The sequence below is a fragment of the Coregonus lavaretus genome (assembly GCF_964263955.1).
Source record: "Coregonus lavaretus genome assembly, contig: HAP1_SCAFFOLD_6378, whole genome shotgun sequence".
NCBI classification, from domain to species: domain Eukaryota; kingdom Metazoa; phylum Chordata; class Actinopteri; order Salmoniformes; family Salmonidae; genus Coregonus; species Coregonus lavaretus.
The window spans coordinates 8,146-25,523 of record NW_028164680.1 but is presented as its reverse complement, the minus strand read 5'-3'; the positions used below and the strand labels follow the sequence as shown (position 1 = coordinate 25,523).

Sequence of the window (17,378 nt, the reverse complement as noted above, 5' to 3'; positions counted from 1 at the left end):
ATTCTACCATACAATACAATGTACCTCATTCTACCATATAATACAATGTACCTCATTCTACCATATAATACAATGTACCTCATTCTACCATATAATACAATATACCTCATTCTACCATATAATACAATATACCTCATTCTACCATATAATACAATGTACCTCATTCTACCATATAATACAATGTACCTCATTCTACCATATAATACAATATACCTCATTCTACCATATAATACAATGTACCTCATTCTACCATATAATACAATGTACCTCATTCTACCATATAATACAATGTACCTCATTCTACCATATAATACAATGTACCTCATTCTACCATATAATACAATGTACCTCATTCTACCATATAATACAATGTACCTCATTCTACCATATAATACAATGTACCTCATTCTACCATATAATACAATATACCATATAATAAAATATACCTCATTTTACATATAATACAATATACCTAATTCTACAATATAATACAATGTACCTCATTCTACCATATAATACAATGTACCTCATTCTACCATATAATACAATGTACCTCATTCTACCATATAATACAATGTACCTCATTCTACCATATAATACAATATACCTCATTCTACCATATAATACAATGTACCATATAATACAATATACCTCATTCTACCATATAATACAATGTACCTCATTCCACCATATAATACAATATACCTCATTCTACCATATAATACAATGTACCTCATTCTACCATATAATACAATGTACCTCATTCTACCATATAATACAATGTACCTCATTCTACCATATAATACAATGTACCTCATTCCACCACTGAAAATGCATAGAAAAAGGGAGAGAGAGAGAGAGAGAGAGAGAGAGACAGAGAGAGACAGAGAGTGAGAGAAAATGTGAGAGAGAGAGAGAGAGAGAGAGAGAGAGAGAGACAGAGAGAGAGACAGAGAAAGAGAGAGAGAGAGAGAGAGAGAGAGAGAGAGAGAGAGAGAGAGAGAGAGAGAGAGAGAGAGAGAGAGAGAGAGAGAGAGAGGACTACATTGCTACCTGCCATAAGATGAGGGACAGTGTCTGACAGACCAACCAACCTGCACATGTCCTCTATATTATTGTTCAATGGTTATTTTGACCCTTGGTTGTTGCTGTTGTCCTGTTGACAATATTTATTATTATTATTTTAATTGTGTTTATATTGTAAATATCCAAAGTCAGCTTTGGCAATATGTACATTGTTACGTCATGCAAATAAAGGAAATTGAATTGAATTGAGAGAGAGAGAGAGAGGGGGAGAGAGAGAGAGAGAGAGAGAGAGAGAGAGAGAGAGAGAGAGAGAGAGAGAGAGAGAGAGAGAGAGAGAGAGAGAGAGAGAGATGGATATAGTTTAACCTAAGTCACTCACGTGTGTGTGTGTGTGTGTGTGTGTGTGTGTGTGTGTGTGTGTGTGTGTAGTGATGGAGAATGGAGGTGAGGACACGGAGTCCCTGTGGGAGTCAGTGGAGAGTAACCGCTACATCTTAAGTCGCTACATCTCGCCCGGTAAACTGACCCCCTACCTGCGCCAATGTAAGGTTCTAGACGAACAGGACGAAGATGAGGTCTTGAACTCTCTACTGCTGGTCTCTAAGGTCAACCGCACAGGTAGGCATTAACTCTCTATGTCTCTAAGGTCAACCGCACAGGTAGGCATTAACTCTCTATGTCTCTAAGGTCAACCGCACAGGTAGGCATTAACTCTCTATGTCTCTAAGGTCAACCGCACAGGTAGGCATTAACTCTCTATGTCTCTAAGGTCAACCGCACAGGTAGGCATTAACTCTCTATGTCTCTAAGGTCAACCGCACAGGTAGGCATTAACTCTCTATGTCTCTAAGGTCAACCGCACAGGTAGGCATTAACTCTCTATGTCTCTAAGGTCAACCGCACAGGTAGGCATTAACTCTCTATGTCTCTAAGGTCAACCGCACAGGTAGGCATTAACTCTCTATGTCTCTAAGGTCAACCGCACAGGTAGGCATTAACTCTCTATGTCTCTAAGGTCAACCGCACAGGTAGGCATTAACTCTCTATGTCTCTAAGGTCAACCGCACAGGTAGGCATTAACTCTCTATGTCTCTAAGGTCAACCCCACAGGTAGGCATTAACTCTCTATGTCTCTAAGGTCAACCGCACAGGTAGGCATTAACTCTCTATGTCTCTAAGGTCAACCGCACAGGTAGGCATTAACTCTCTATGTCTCTAAGGTCAACCGCACAGGTAGGCATTAACTCTCTATGTCTCTAAGGTCAACCGCACAGGTAGGCATTAACTCTCTATGTCTCTAAGGTCAACCGCACAGGTAGGCATTAACTCTCTATGTCTCTAAGGTCAACCGCACAGGTAGGCATTAACTCTCTATGTCTCTAAGGTCAACCGCACAGGTAGGCATTAACTCTCTATGTCTCTAAGGTCAACCGCACAGGTAGGCATTAACTCTCTATGTCTCTAAGGTCAACCGCACAGGTAGGCATTAACTCTCTATGTCTCTAAGGTCAACCGCACAGGTAGGCATTAACTCTCTATGTCTCTAAGGTCAACCGCACAGGTAGGCATTAACTCTCTATGTCTCTAAGGTCAACCGCACAGGTAGGCATTAACTCTCTATGTCTCTAAGGTCAACCGCACAGGTAGGCATTAACTCTCTATGTCTCTAAGGTCAACCGCACAGGTAGGCATTAACTCTCTATGTCTCTAAGGTCAACCGCACAGGTAGGCATTAACTCTCTATGTCTCTAAGGTCAACCGCACAGGTAGGCATTAACTCTCTATGTCTCTAAGGTCAACCGCACAGGTAGGCATTAACTCTCTATGTCTCTAAGGTCAACCGCACAGGTAGGCATTAACTCTCTATGTCTCTAAGGTCAACCGCACAGGTAGGCATTAACTCTCTATGTCTCTAAGGTCAACCGCACAGGTAGGCATTAACTCTCTATGTCTCTAAGGTCAACCGCACAGGTAGGCATTAACTCTCTATGTCTCTAAGGTCAACCGCACAGGTAGGCATTAACTCTCTATGTCTCTAAGGTCAACCGCACAGGTAGGCATTAACTCTCTATGTCTCTAAGGTCAACCGCACAGGTAGGCATTAACTCTCTATGTCTCTAAGGTCAACCGCACAGGTAGGCATTAACTCTCTATGTCTCTAAGGTCAACCGCACAGGTAGGCATTAACTCTCCATGTCTCTAAGGTCAACCACACAGGTTTTTTATTTTTTTTATTTAATTTCACCTTTATTTAACCAGGTAAGCCAGTTGAGAACAAGTTCTCATTTACAACTGCGACCTGGCCAAGATAAAGCAAAGCAGTGCGATAAAAACAACAACAGAGAGTTACATATGGAATAAACAAAACATAAAGTCACTGTGATACTGTGATACTGGCTCTGTGATAGACTACATCCAATTTGCTGAGTAGAGTGTTGGAGGCTATTTTGTAAATGACATCGCCGAAGTCAAGGATCGGTAGGATAGTCAGTTTTATGAGGGCATGTTTGGCAGCATGAGTGAAGGAGGCTTTGTTGCGAAATAGGAAGCCGATTCTAGATTTAACTTTGGATTGGAGATGCTTAATGTGAGTCTGGAAGGAGAGTTTACAGTCTAACCAGACACCTAGGTATTTGTAGTTGTCCACATACTCTAGGTCAGACCCGCCGAGAGTAGTGATTCTAGTCGGGTGGGCGGGTGCAAGCAGCGTTCAGTTGAAGAGCATGCATTTAGTTTTACTAGTGTTTAAGAGCAGTTGGAGGCTATGGAAGGAGTGTTGTATGGCATTGAAGCTCGTTTGGAGGTTTGTTAACACAGTGTCCAATGAAGGGCCAGATGTATACAAAATGGTGTCGTCTGCGTAGAGGTGGATCTGTGAGTCACCAGCAGCAAGAGCGACATCATTGATATACACAGAGAATAGAGTCGGCCCGATAATTGAACCCTGTGGCACCCCCATAGAGACTGCCATAGGTCCAGACAACAGGCCCTCCGATTTGACACACTGAACTCTATCTGAGAAGTAGTTGGTGAACCAGGCGAGGCAGTCATTAGAGAAACCAAGGCTATTTAGTCTGCCAATAAGAATGCAGTGGTTGACAGAGTCGAAAGCCTTGGCCAGGTCGATGAAGACGGCTGCGCAGTACTGTCTTTAATCGATCGTGTTTATAATATCGTTTAGGACCTTGAGCGTGGTTGAGGTGCACCCATGACCAGCTCGGAAACCGGATTGCATAGCGGAGAAGGTACGGTGGGATTCGAAATGGTCGGTGATCTGTTTGTTAACTTGGCAGGATGGATATAGGTCTGTAGCAGTTTGGATCTAGAGTGTCACCCCCTTTGAAGAGGGGGATGACCGCGGCAGCTTTCCAATCTCTGGGGATCTCAGACGTTATAAAAGAGAGGTTGAACAGGCTAGTAATAGGGGTTGCGACAATTTCGGCGGCTAATTTTAGAAAGAAAGGGTCCAGATTGTCTAGCCCAGCTGATTTGTAGGGGTCCAGATTTTTCAGCTCTTTCAGAACATCAGCTGTCTGAATTTGTGTGAAGGAGAAGCGGGGGGGGGGGGGGGGGGGGGGGGGGCATGGGCAAGTTGCAGCGGAGGGTGCAGAGCTGGTGGCCGGGGTAGTGGTAGCCAGGTGGAAAGCAAGGCCAGCCGTAACAAAATGCTTGTTGAAATTCTCGATTATTGTAGATTTATCGGTGGTGACAGTGTTTCCTAGCCTCAGTGCAGTGGGCAGCTGGGAGGAGGTGCTCTTATTTTCCATGGACTTTACAGTGTCCCAAAACTTTTTGGAGTTAGTGCTACAGGTGTCATGAGCACTCTCTCTCCCTGGTAGCAACATTAATTGCATTCAATTCTCTGCCACTCTGCTCACTCTCTCCCTACTCTGCCTAACGAGCTCCACCTGGCTCCGCCCTGCTCTGCTCTTGTTACCTGGCCAGCTGCACTGCATTTCCCACTCACCATCCTCACCTTGCCTCACTCTGTTCTAATTACTCTGCCAGCTGAACTGCATTTCCCCACTAACCTCTCCCAGTATATCAAGCCCTGTTTTTCAGCCAAGCCCTGTCAGATCGTCTTCAAACCCGGACCAGTAACCTGCCTGTCTGCGCTCTGACTCCTGTTTGTGATACCGATCCTTTCTTGACTGCCTCCTTGTTCTACTGCCCCGTCTATCCCGACCTGCCTTCTGGACCTCGACTACTCTCCGATCTTCAGCCCCTCCGGTCTCCGACCACCAGATGAGCGTGCCCAGACGCTTCACCACCCTCAGCCCGATACGCCGCTCCATCACTGGGGAACACACACACTAAGCACTTGGACTGGACACCCCCGGACATTTGGTGACCCCCGGAGCACAGGTACCCACAGGACCCTGAAAGACCCCAGAGCCCCAAGCACCCCTGGAACCCCTGACACCCCTGGCACTCCTCTTCCCGCCTGAAACCTTCAATAAAGAACTCTGAATTTGAACTTGCGCTCTTGGGTCCTCTTCTGTCCGTGACAGAACGATCTGACCATCATGGACCCAGCGCACTCCCTGACCACGATGGAAGAAGAGCCAGAGATGACGGCCCTACAGCGACTGGAACGCTCTGAGGGAGACATAAATCGGATGGCTGGCGACATCGCTTCCCTTCTCCAGCTATTCAACCAGCAGCAACAACAGTTCCAACTGCAGCAACAACAGCTAGCCCAAGCCCTGCAACTACTCTCAAACCCGGCTACTCCACCTGCACCCCCCCCTGGTCCTTCTGTTCCTGTACCACCGACACTCCTTCATCCCTCCGCTGGAGGTCCCAATGCTGCAGGCCCGGCAGTGCTGCCACCAGATCCCCACGCTCCTGAACCAAAGATTGGGAACCCGGAACGTTTTGATGGCAACCAGAAGCAAGTAAGACCATTCTTGAGCAGCTGCCGAATCCAGTTTGCACTACAGCCCAGGACTTTCTCAACAGAGGGAGCCAAGGTGGGGTATGTCATCACACATCTCACCGGTCGAGCTCGGTTGTGGGGAACGGCGGAATTCGACCGGCAAACCCCAGCCTGTGCCTCCTTCAGTGCCTTTGAGGAGGAGATGTTAAAGGTCTTTGACCTAGGCTCGCCAACAGCCGAAGCGTCACAAGCTCTGCTCACCATCCGTCAGGGCAATCGGACAGTGGCAGACTTCTCCATTGACTTTCGTACCCTGGCCAGTCAAAGCTCGTTTAACCCAGAGGCACTGGTGCAAGCCTTCCTCCATAGCCTGGCGGACTATATCAAAGACGAGCTTGTTTCCCATGACCCGCCCTCAACGCTTGATGCCGCCATTGACCTTGCCGTCCGCATTGACCGCCGTATACAGACCCGGAGGAGGGAGAAGGGCCGTCTCAGTCAACCTGCCATCCGCACTCGGGTCGATACCGCTTCTGTCCAGCCCCTGCCTGTCAAGTCCCATAGCCAACTCAGTCAGCCTGAGCCCATGGAGATTGGCCGTGCCTCTCTGACTCCCGAGGAGCGTCGGCGCCGTCTAAGCTCCAACCTTTGCCTCTACTGTGGTGGCGAAAATCACCGTGTCGCCACTTGTCCGGCAAAAGCCGCAGCTCACCAGGTGTAGGGGAGATCCGGGTGAGCTCAACAAGCCTTCAGTCTCCCTCCATCCGAAAGACCCTGCTTCATCTCCGCCTTCAGCTTTCTGACAAGACTCATACATTGGCCGCCCTTGTGGATTCCGGAGCCGAAGCAAACATCATGGACCCTGAGCTTGCACAGCAACTGGGCGTGAACCATCATCAACTGACACAACCCATTCCTGCACGAGCCCTGGATGGGCATCATCTTGGCACTGTCACTCATATCTCCGCCCCTGTGACAATCCTGCTGTCAGGAAACCACCAGGAGTCCATCCAGTTTCACCTCCTACACTCACCTGGCCAACCACTCATTCTTGGATACCCGTGGCTCCGTCAGCACAACCCCCACATCGACTGGGAGACAGGAACAGTCCGTGAGTGGGGAAGGAGTTGTCACCAGACCTGTTTAAGGGGGGCCACCCTGCCCGTTCACCGGGAAAGATCTAGCGCTACCCCCGACATATCCAATGTTCCGGCCTGTTACCACAGCCTGAAAGAGGTGTTCAACAAATCCAAGGCGACATCTCTACCCCCACACAGACCCTATGACTGCGCGATTGATCTCCTGCCTGGCACAGCACCTCCCAAGGGTCGTCTGTATTCACTGTCAGCCCCGGAAAGAAAGGCCATGGAGGACTACATTAATGACTCTCTTGCCGCCGGGATAATTAGACCGTCATCTTCCCCCGCAGGAGCGGGATTCTTCTTTGTCGGCAAGAAGGACGGTTCTCTTCGTCCATGCATAGATTACCGGGGTCTGAACGACATCACGGTTAAGAATCGCTACCCACTGCCCTTACTTTCGTCTGCCTTCGAACTGCTGCAGGGAGCCACTGTATTCACAAAGCTGGACCTTCGCAATGCCTACCATCTGGTGCGGATGAGGGAGGGAGACGAATGGAAGACAGCGTTCAACACACCAACCGGCCACTATGAATATCTCGTCATGCCCTTCGGCCTCACCAATGCCCCAGCAGTTTTTCAAGCCCTAGTGAATGATATCCTCAGGGACATGCTAAATACGTTCGTATTTGTGTACCTTGACGATATTTTAATATTCTCAAAGACTCTGTCAGAACACACGCACCACGTCCAGTTGGTCCTGCGCCGCCTGCTGGAGAACTCTCTTTTCGTGAAGGCAGAGAAGTGCGAGTTCCATGCCAAAACCGTTTCATTCCTGGGGTATGTGGTGACCGAGGGCAGCATTCAGATGGATCTCACGAAGGTGTCGGCTGTCACTTCCTGGCCAGTTCCTGAGTCTCGGAAAAAGTTGCAACAGTTCCTGGGCTTTGCCAACTTTTATAGGAGATTCATCAGAAACTATAGCACAGTGGCTGCACCCCTCACGGCGCTAACCAGCACTAAACAACCGTACCAATGGACATCAGCTGCTGATAAGGCCTTCAATATCCTCAAGACATGTTTCACTTCTGCTCCCATCCTCCAGATGCCAGATGCAGCAAGGCAGTTTGTGGTGGAGGTAGATGCTTCGGACGTGGGAGTGGGTGCAGTGCTTTCTCAAAGAGCAGCTGAGGATGGCAAGATGCACCCCTGTGCCTTCTACTCCCGTCGGCTAACCCCTGCCGAATGCAACTACGACATTGGGAACCGCGAGCTGTTGGCTGTCAAGCTCGCCCTTGAAGAATGGCGGCACTGGTTAGAGGGGTCAAAGGAACCATTCGTAGTGTGGACAGACCACAAGAACCTGGAGTATATCCAAACAGCCAGGAGGCTGAACTCCCGTCAACAGCGGTGGTCTCTGTTCTTTACGCGCTTCAATTTCACGCTCTCCTACCGCCCGGGATCTCGCAACATCAAACCTGATGCTCTTTCCCGGATGTTTCAGAAGGACGAGACCACCGCCATGACAGCCCCCATTCTTCCCAGCCAATTGGTCGTAGCGGCCCTCACCTGGGAGATCGAGAAGCAGGTCATGGAGGCTCTTCGGGACCAGCCAGGTCCAAGCACCAGCGCCCCCAACCGTCTGTTTGTTCCAGCAAATCTCAGGTCACCTGTGATTCAGTGGGGGCACGAATCCCGTCTGGCCTGTCATCCCGGCATCACTCGCACCCTTCATCTGGTCCGCCAGCGGTTCTGGTGGCGGCGGATGAGACGGGATGTCCGAGAATTCATCCGAGCTTGTCCCACTTGTAACCGAAACAAGACCCCCAACCAGCCTCCTGCTGGGTTGCTGCAACCCCTACTCATACCCAAGAGGCCCTGGTCCCACGTTTCACTGGACTTTGTTACGGGCCTTCCGCCCTCTGACGGACACACAGTCATCCTTACCATTGTTGACCGCTTTAGTAAGATGACCCACTTCGTGCCCCTTCCCAAACTACCCTCTGCTAAAGAGACCTCCCAGGTGGTCCTGGAACATGTGTTTCGTATCCATGGCCTACCCCAGGATATAGTGTCAGACCGGGGCCCGCAATTCTCAGCAACCTTTTGGAAGGAGTTCTGTCATCTCCTTGGGGCCACCGCCAGCCTATCGTCTGGATTCCACCCGCAGTCAAACGGCCAGACTGAACGCATGAACCAGGAGCTGGAGAAGGCACTGAGGTGTGTGGCTTCCCAAAATCCCCGGGCCTGGGCTCAACACCTGCTCTGGGTGGAATATGCCCATAATTCACTCACCAGTTCCTCCACCGGGCTCTCCCCCTTTCAGTGTGTCTACGGGTATCAACCTCCACTGTTTGCCAGCCAGGAGGCGGATGCCACCTGTCCGTCTGCTCTTGCGTATGCCCGCCGCTGCCGCCGCACTTGGGCCCAGGCTCGCACTGTGCTCCTGAAGTCTGGAACCAGCTACGCCGTCGGTGCCAACCGACGGAGGACCCCAGCACCTACTTACCGGGTTGGTCAGAAGGTCTGGCTGTCTGCCCGGGATCTGCCGCTGCGGGTTGAATCACGAAAGCTGGCTCCTCGCTTCATTGGTCCTTTTCCTGTGCAGAAAGTCATCAGTCCAACGGCGGTCCGACTTCAGTTGCCCGCTTCCATGCGGGTCCACCCCACCTTCCACGTCTCCAAGGTCAAGCCGGTCCATGAAAGTCCCCTGGTCCCTGCAGCTCCGGCGCCACCTCCTCCGCGCCTCGTAGATGGCGGTCCTGTCTTCACCGTCCGGCGGCTGCTCCGCTCTAGGCGAAGGGGTAGGGGTCTCCAGTACCTCGTTGACTGGGAGGGATATGGTCCAGAGGAGAGGACCTGGATCCCGGCCAGGAGGATAGTGGACCGGACCCTTATCACTGACTTCCACCGACTACATCCTGATCAGCCTGCAATCCGTAGGGGCCGTCCAAGAGGGGTTCCTAGCCGTCCTGCCCGCCCTGCTTCCTGTCCTGTGCCTGACCCTGCTCCTGTCTCAGTGCCTGTCCTGTCTCCCGACCGTGACCCTCCAGCTCCTTCTGAGGATGAGGAGATTCACTCGGACCGCTCGGAGGAGTTCTGACCCGCCGCCTGCTCCCCTCCACCCTCCCGGCATGATGTTGTTCTTGGGACTTCTGGGGCCGTCCCTTGGAGGGGGGGTCCTGTCATGAGCACTCTCTCTCCCTGGTAGCAACATTAATTGCATTCAATTCTCTGCCACTCTGCTCACTCTCTCCCTACTCTGCCTAACGAGCTCCACCTGGCTCCGCCCTGCTCTGCTCTTGTTACCTGGCCAGCTGCACTGCATTTCCCACTCACCATCCTCACCTTGCCTCACTCTGTTCTAATTACTCTGCCAGCTGAACTGCATTTCCCCACTAACCTCTCCCAGTATATCAAGCCCTGTTTTTCAGCCAAGCCCTGTCAGATCGTCTTCAAACCCGGACCAGTAACCTGCCTGTCTGCGCTCTGACTCCTGTTTGTGATACCGATCCTTTCTTGACTGCCTCCTTGTTCTACTGCCCCGTCTATCCCGACCTGCCTTCTGGACCTCGACTACTCTCCGATCTTCAGCCCCTCCGGTCTCCGACCACCAGATGAGCGTGCCCAGACGCTTCACCACCCTCAGCCCGATACGCCGCTCCATCACTGGGGAACACACACACTAAGCACTTGGACTGGACACCCCCGGACATTTGGTGACCCCCGGAGCACAGGTACCCACAGGACCCTGAAAGACCCCAGAGCCCCAAGCACCCCTGGAACCCCTGACACCCCTGGCACTCCTCTTCCCGCCTGAAACCTTCAATAAAGAACTCTGAATTTGAACTTGCGCTCTTGGGTCCTCTTCTGTCCGTGACAACAGGATGCAAATTTCTGTTTGAAAAAGCTAGCCTTTGCTTTCCTAACTGATTGTGTATATTGGCTCCTGACTTCCCTAAAAAGTTGCATATCGCGGGGGCTGTTCGATGCTAATGCAGTACGCCACAGGATGTTTTTGTGCTGGTCAAGGGCAGTCTGAGGAGAACCATGGGCTATATCTGTTCTTAGTTCTGAATTTTTTGAATGGGGCATGCTTATTTAAGATTGAGAGGAAAGCACTGTTAAAGAACAACCAGTCATCCTCTACTGACGGAATGAGGTCAATATCCATACAGGATACCCAGGCCAGGTCAATTAGAAAGAACTGCTCGCTGAAGTGTTTTAGGGAGCGTTTGACAGTGATGAGGGGTGGTCGTTTGACCGCGGACCCGTTACGGACGCAGGCAATAAGGCAGTGATCGCTGAGATCCTGGTTGAAGACAGCGGAGGTGTATTTAGAGGGTAAGTTAGTCAGGATGATATCTATGAGGGTGCCCATGTTTACGGATTTAGGGTTGTACCTAATAGGTTCCTTGATAATTTGTGTGAGATTGAGGGCATCTAGTTTAGATTGTAGGATGGCCGGGGTGTTAAGCATATCCCAGTTTAGGTCACCAAGCAATAGAAACTCTGAGGATAGATGGGGGGCAATCAATTCACATATGGTGTCCAGGGCACAGCTGGGGGCTGAGGGGGGTTTGTAGCAAGCAGCAACAATGAGAGACTTATTTCTGGAAAGATGGAGTTTTAGAAGTAGAAGCTCAAACTGTTTGGGCACAGACCTGGATAGTATGATAGAGCTCTGCAGGCTATCTCTACAGTAGATTGCAACTCCGTCCCCTTTGGCAGTTCTGTCTAGACAGAAAATGTTGTAGTTGGGTGTGAGAGTGGGATTTGAAGGAGTCAGGCGCAGGAGGGTAAATCACCGAATACAGAGTTTATTCCTTAGGATACAGTTACGCTGGATAGCGTCAACAGCACAGGGCGTAATACAGGCGCACTGGAACACAATACAGGCACACAGGGAGAAATAACCCCGGCAATACAAAGTACGGGTAGCTCAACCGAGCTACATTCATCTTCACATGAAACAATCACCCACAAGGACAAGGGGGCAGAGGGAACACTTATACATGGACTAATGAGGGGATATGAACCAGGTGTGTGTAATTGACAAGACAAGACAAATGGAATGATGATATATGGAGCGGCAGTGGCTAGTAGGCCGGTGACGATGAACGCCGAAACCTGTCCGAACAAGGAGGGGAGGCAGCCTCGGTGGAACTCGGGACATTGGGAATGGACATTTCTGAATCTTTGGTGGCCTTCCTAAGCCAGGATTCAGACACTGCTAGAACATCAGGGTTGGCGGAGTGTGCTAACGCAGTGAATAACTCAAACTTAGGGAGGAGGCTTCTGATGTTAACATGCAAGAAACCAAGGCTTTTGCGGTTACGAAGTCAACAAATGATAGCGCCTGGGGAGTATGAGTGATACTGGGGGCTACAGGGCCTGGGTTAACCTCTACATCACCAGAGGAACAGAGGAGGAGTAGAATAAGGATACGGCTAAAGGCTTTAAGAACTGGTCTTCTAGTGCGTTGGGTACAGAGAATAAAAGGGGCAGATTTCCGGGCGTTGTAGAATAGATTCAGGGCATTATGTACAGACAAGGATATGGAAGGATATGAGTACAGTGGAGGTAAACCTAAGCGTTGGGTAACGATGAAAGAGATAGCATCACTGGAGGCACCGATTGAGCCGGTCTCCGCGTGTATGGGGGGTGGGACAAAGGAGCTATCCGAGGCAGGTTGAGCGGGACTGGGGGCTCTACAGTGAAAAAGTACAGTATGAACTAACCGAAACAGCAACAGGCAAGGCACATTGACATGGGAGAGAGGCATAACGCAATCACAGGTGTTATTCGAGAGAGCTAAGACAACAGCTGGTAATGGCGACGAAAGTTTGAGCTGAGGCTAAACAGATAAACAGGATGGGGCACCGTATAAAGGAACAGTCTAGCAGGCATCAGCTGTGTAGCTGAGTGATCATAAGGTCCAGTGAACAGCAATAGGTGAGTCCAGGAGCAGATGAGTGGCTGCTACCACACAGGCGAGCAGGAGGCACGGCTGTTGATTGTGTGTGCTAGCGGGACGGGGCTAGCAGATGGATCTTCGTTGTCGTCGCAACGGGAAGCCTGTTGAAACCACATCAGACGATTACGTAGGCAGACCAGTCGTGATGGATCGGCGGGGCTCCGTGTCAACACTAGGAGGTCCCGTCCGGTTGACAGAGAGGTAGATAGCTGGGAGGTGGGCCTGGCTCGAGGCTAGCTCAAGGCTAACTGGGGTTAGCTTCGGGACAGTGGTGATTAGCCAACAACAACAACAGCCATTCGGTTGCAGCTAGCTAGTTGCGATGATCCGGTGTTAAGGTCCAGTGATTCAGTGATTCCGGCAGAAAATCCGATATGCTCTGGCTCGATAGTGCGATGTGCAGACTGGCCGATAATAGTCCAGGCTAGAGCTGGCTGGTAGGTAGTGCAGGCCACGGACAGTGGTGAAGACCGCTAACGGTGGCTAATAGCAACTAGCTAGTTAGCTGGCTAGCTGGCTAGTTTCAGCCAGAGGTTCTAGATAAGAAGGTATAAAGAAATAATAGAATCCGTTCCACATTGGGTGAGCCGGGTTGCAGGAAAGTATATTTAGTTAAAGGGTGGAAAGTGAGATTGAGAAATATAAACGAAAAAGACAAAAAAAACAAATATATGGACACTACAGAAAACACGACCGCACTGCTACGCCATCTTGGAACACAATTGAACCTGTACAGGGAGTACCAGTACTGAATCAATGAGCAGGAGTACCAGGTAATAACATGGCTATATACAGGGAGTACCAGGTAATAACATGGCTATATACAGGGAGTACCAGTACTGAGTCAATGTGCAGGGGTACCAGGTAATAACATGGCTATATACAGGGAGTACCAGTACTGAGTCAATGTGCAGGGGTACCAGGTAATAACATGGCTATATACAGGGAGTACCAGTACTGAGTGGATGTGCAGGGGGTACCAGGTAATAACATGGCTATATACAGGGAGTACCAGGTAATAACATGGCTATTACAGGGAGTACCAGGTAATAACCTGGCTATATACAGAGAGTACCAGGTAATAACATGGCTATATACAGAGAGTTCCAGGTAATAACCTGGCTATATACAGAGAGTTCCAGGTAATAACCTGGCTATATACAGAGAGTACCAGGTAATAACATGGCTATATACCTCCAATAAAGGAGGAGGGTGTGTCTATAAAGGAGGAGGGTGTGTCTATAAAGGAGGAGGGTGTGTCTATAAAGGAGGAGGGTGTGTCTATAAAGGACGAGGGTGTGTCTATAAAGAAGGAGGGTGTGTCTATAAAGGAGGAGGGTGTGTCTATAAAGGAGGAGGGTGTGTCTATAAAGGAGGAGGGTGTGTCTATAAAGGAGGAGGGTGTGTCTATAAAGGAAGAGGGTGTGTCTATAAAGGAGGAGGGTGTGTCTATAAAGGAGGAGGGTGTGTCTATAAAGGAGGAGGGTGTGTCTATAAAGGAAGATTCTATTGCAGATTGTTTTATCAATCAGATGACACATTAAAAGGTATTACAAGAAATGAAATTTACTTTTTCCCCTGGACGTGTGTGTGTGTGTGTGTGTGTGTGTGTGTGTGTGTGTGTGTGTGTGTGTGTGTGTGTGTGTGTGTGTGTGTGTGTGTGTGTGTGTGTATATAGGTCGTCTGTTAGACATTCTTCATGGTAAAGGAGAGCGAGGTCATGTGGTGTTTCTGGAGAGTCTTGAGTTCTATTATCCTGACCTTTACAAGCTGGTGACCGGCAAGGAGCCCACCAGACGCTTCTCCACTATCGTTGGTAACACACACACACACACACACACACACACACACACACACACACACACACACACACACACACACACACACACACACTAACCCTAACCCACCAGACGCTTCTCCACTATCGTTGGTAACACACACACACACACACACACACACTAACCCTAACCCACCAGACGCTTCTCCACTATCGTTGGTAACACACACACACACACACACACACACACACACACACACTAACCCTAACCCACCAGACGCTTCTCCACTATCGTTGGTAACACACACACACACACACACACACACAGACAGACAGACAGACAGACAGACAGACAGACAGACAGACAGACAGACAGACAGACAGACAGACAGACAGACAGACAGACAGACAGACAGACAGGCAGGCAGACACACACACACACACACACACACACACACACACACACACACACACACACACACACACACACACTAACCCTAACCCACCAGACGCTTCTCCACTATCGTTGGTAACACACACACACACACACACACACACAGACAGACAGACAGACAGACAGACAGACAGACAGACAGACAGACAGACAGACAGACAGACAGACAGACAGACAGACAGACAGACAGACAGACAGGCAGGCAGACACACACACACACACACACACACACACACACACACACACACACACACACACACTAACCCTAACCCACCAGACGCTTCTCCACTATCGTTGGTAACACACACACACACACACACACACAGACAGACAGACAGACAGACAGACAGACAGACAGACAGACAGACAGACAGACAGACAGACAGACAGACAGACAGACAGACAGACAGACAGACAGACAGACAGACAGACAGACAGACAGACAGACAGACAGACAGGCAGGCAGACACACACACACACACACACACACACACACACACACACACACACACACACACTAACCCTAACCCACCAGACGCTTCTCCACTATCGTTGGTAACACACAGACAGACAGACAGACAGACAGACAGACAGACAGACAGACAGACAGACAGACAGACAGACACACACACACACCTTATACTATATACTATAACCATCATCTGTTCCTATAACCATCATCTGTTCCTATAACCATCATCTGTTCCTATAACCATCATCTGTTCCTATAACCATCATCTGTTCCTATAACCATCATCTGTTCCTATAACCATCATCAGTGTACACAAGACAACAGACACTGTGGAATTATAATGGTTGACTCACTGCGTGTGTGTGTGTGTTGTTTGTAGTGGAGGAGGGTCAAGAAGGGTTAACCCAGTTCCTGATGAATGAAGTCATCAAGCTGCAGCAGCAGACCAAAGCTAAAGATGTCCAGAGAGTTGACCTCATTGGGAAACAGCGCACCCTGGAGGACGAATACAAGAAACTACGCCTGGCCAACCAGGAACTATCAGCCTTCCAGCTGAGTAATAACATTATTATTATTATTATTATTATTATTATTATTATTATTATTATTATTTTTTTTATTATTAGTAGTAGTAGTAGTAGTAGTAGTAGTAGTGTAATTATTATCCCATTTTTGGAGAGCTAGAGCTCTGAAATGGTAAGACCTACAGAGACCTAACTTGGTGGATGGTGTAAGTTGGTCTGAAATGGTAAGACCTACAGAGACCTAACTTGGTAGGATGGTGTAAGTTGGTCTGAAATGGTAAGACCTACAGAGACCTAACTTGGTAGGATGGTGTAAGTTGGTCTGAAATGGTAAGACCTACAGAGACCTAACTTGGTAGGATGGTGTAAGTTGGTCTGAAATGGTAAGACCTACAGAGACCTAACTTGGTAGGATGGTGTAAGTTGGTCTGAAATGGTAAGACCTACAGCGACCTATCTTGGTAGGATGGTGTAAGTTGGTGGCTGAATACATCTGGTTACACGTGGTGCAATTCGTCCAAATGGTGTCGTTATAAACAACCTTTGACTTCAAAAGGTCAGCCCCGCCTCCTCGTTCCACCTAGAGCCTCGGAATTTGGCACAAAGGTTCCACTCCAACCAAGGAACACATTTTCCTCTAGGACCAATGATGTCAACATGATGGATCCTCCGCCATTTTGAAAGCTGATTTCTCAGAAACTTGGTGTAAAGCATCTACAGACCAATATTTTTAAAATGTATTATAAATGAGGTTGATATCTTAAACCTGTGAGCCAATGAAGTTGAGTGAGGTTGGATCTGACAATTCAAGTCACTCTTGGAGGGAATGGAGCCCCCTGCTGGCCATGCATTTCAATACTCCACAACGTTTCCTGAGGTGTGCGCTTGTCCACTACTCACATGGATTCAAAAGTATAAAATTGGTGTGAGTACCAGAGATTAAGTCAAGACCGGAAACCCTTTAGATCCAGACCCAGATCAACGCCTGAGACCCAGACCAAGGATCAATGTATTAAGACCATGACCAGACCAAGACCAGTTTAACTGAGGAAAAAAAAGATCCAGTATAGTTAACTGGAGTAGATTAAGGTAGAGTATAGCACAGTATAGTATAGTATAGTATATTATAGCACAGTATAGCACAGTATAGTATAGTATAGTATAGTATAGTATAGTATAGTATAGTATAG

The 17,378-nt window shown here is 49.0% G+C and overlaps 1 protein-coding gene across 1 annotated transcript; it reads left to right on the top strand.

The window, feature by feature from the left end:
- Positions 1-1,457: 1,457 nt before the first annotated feature.
- On the top strand, positions 1,458-16,220 carry LOC311116781 (caspase recruitment domain-containing protein 11-like; the record flags this gene model as incomplete). Its single annotated transcript, XM_084191820.1, has 3 exons — positions 1,458-1,644; positions 14,640-14,777; positions 16,044-16,220. Coding segments are annotated over 3 exons (502 nt in total), but the record flags the coding sequence as incomplete, so codon positions are not given.
- Between the last annotated feature and the right edge of the window lie 1,158 nt (positions 16,221-17,378).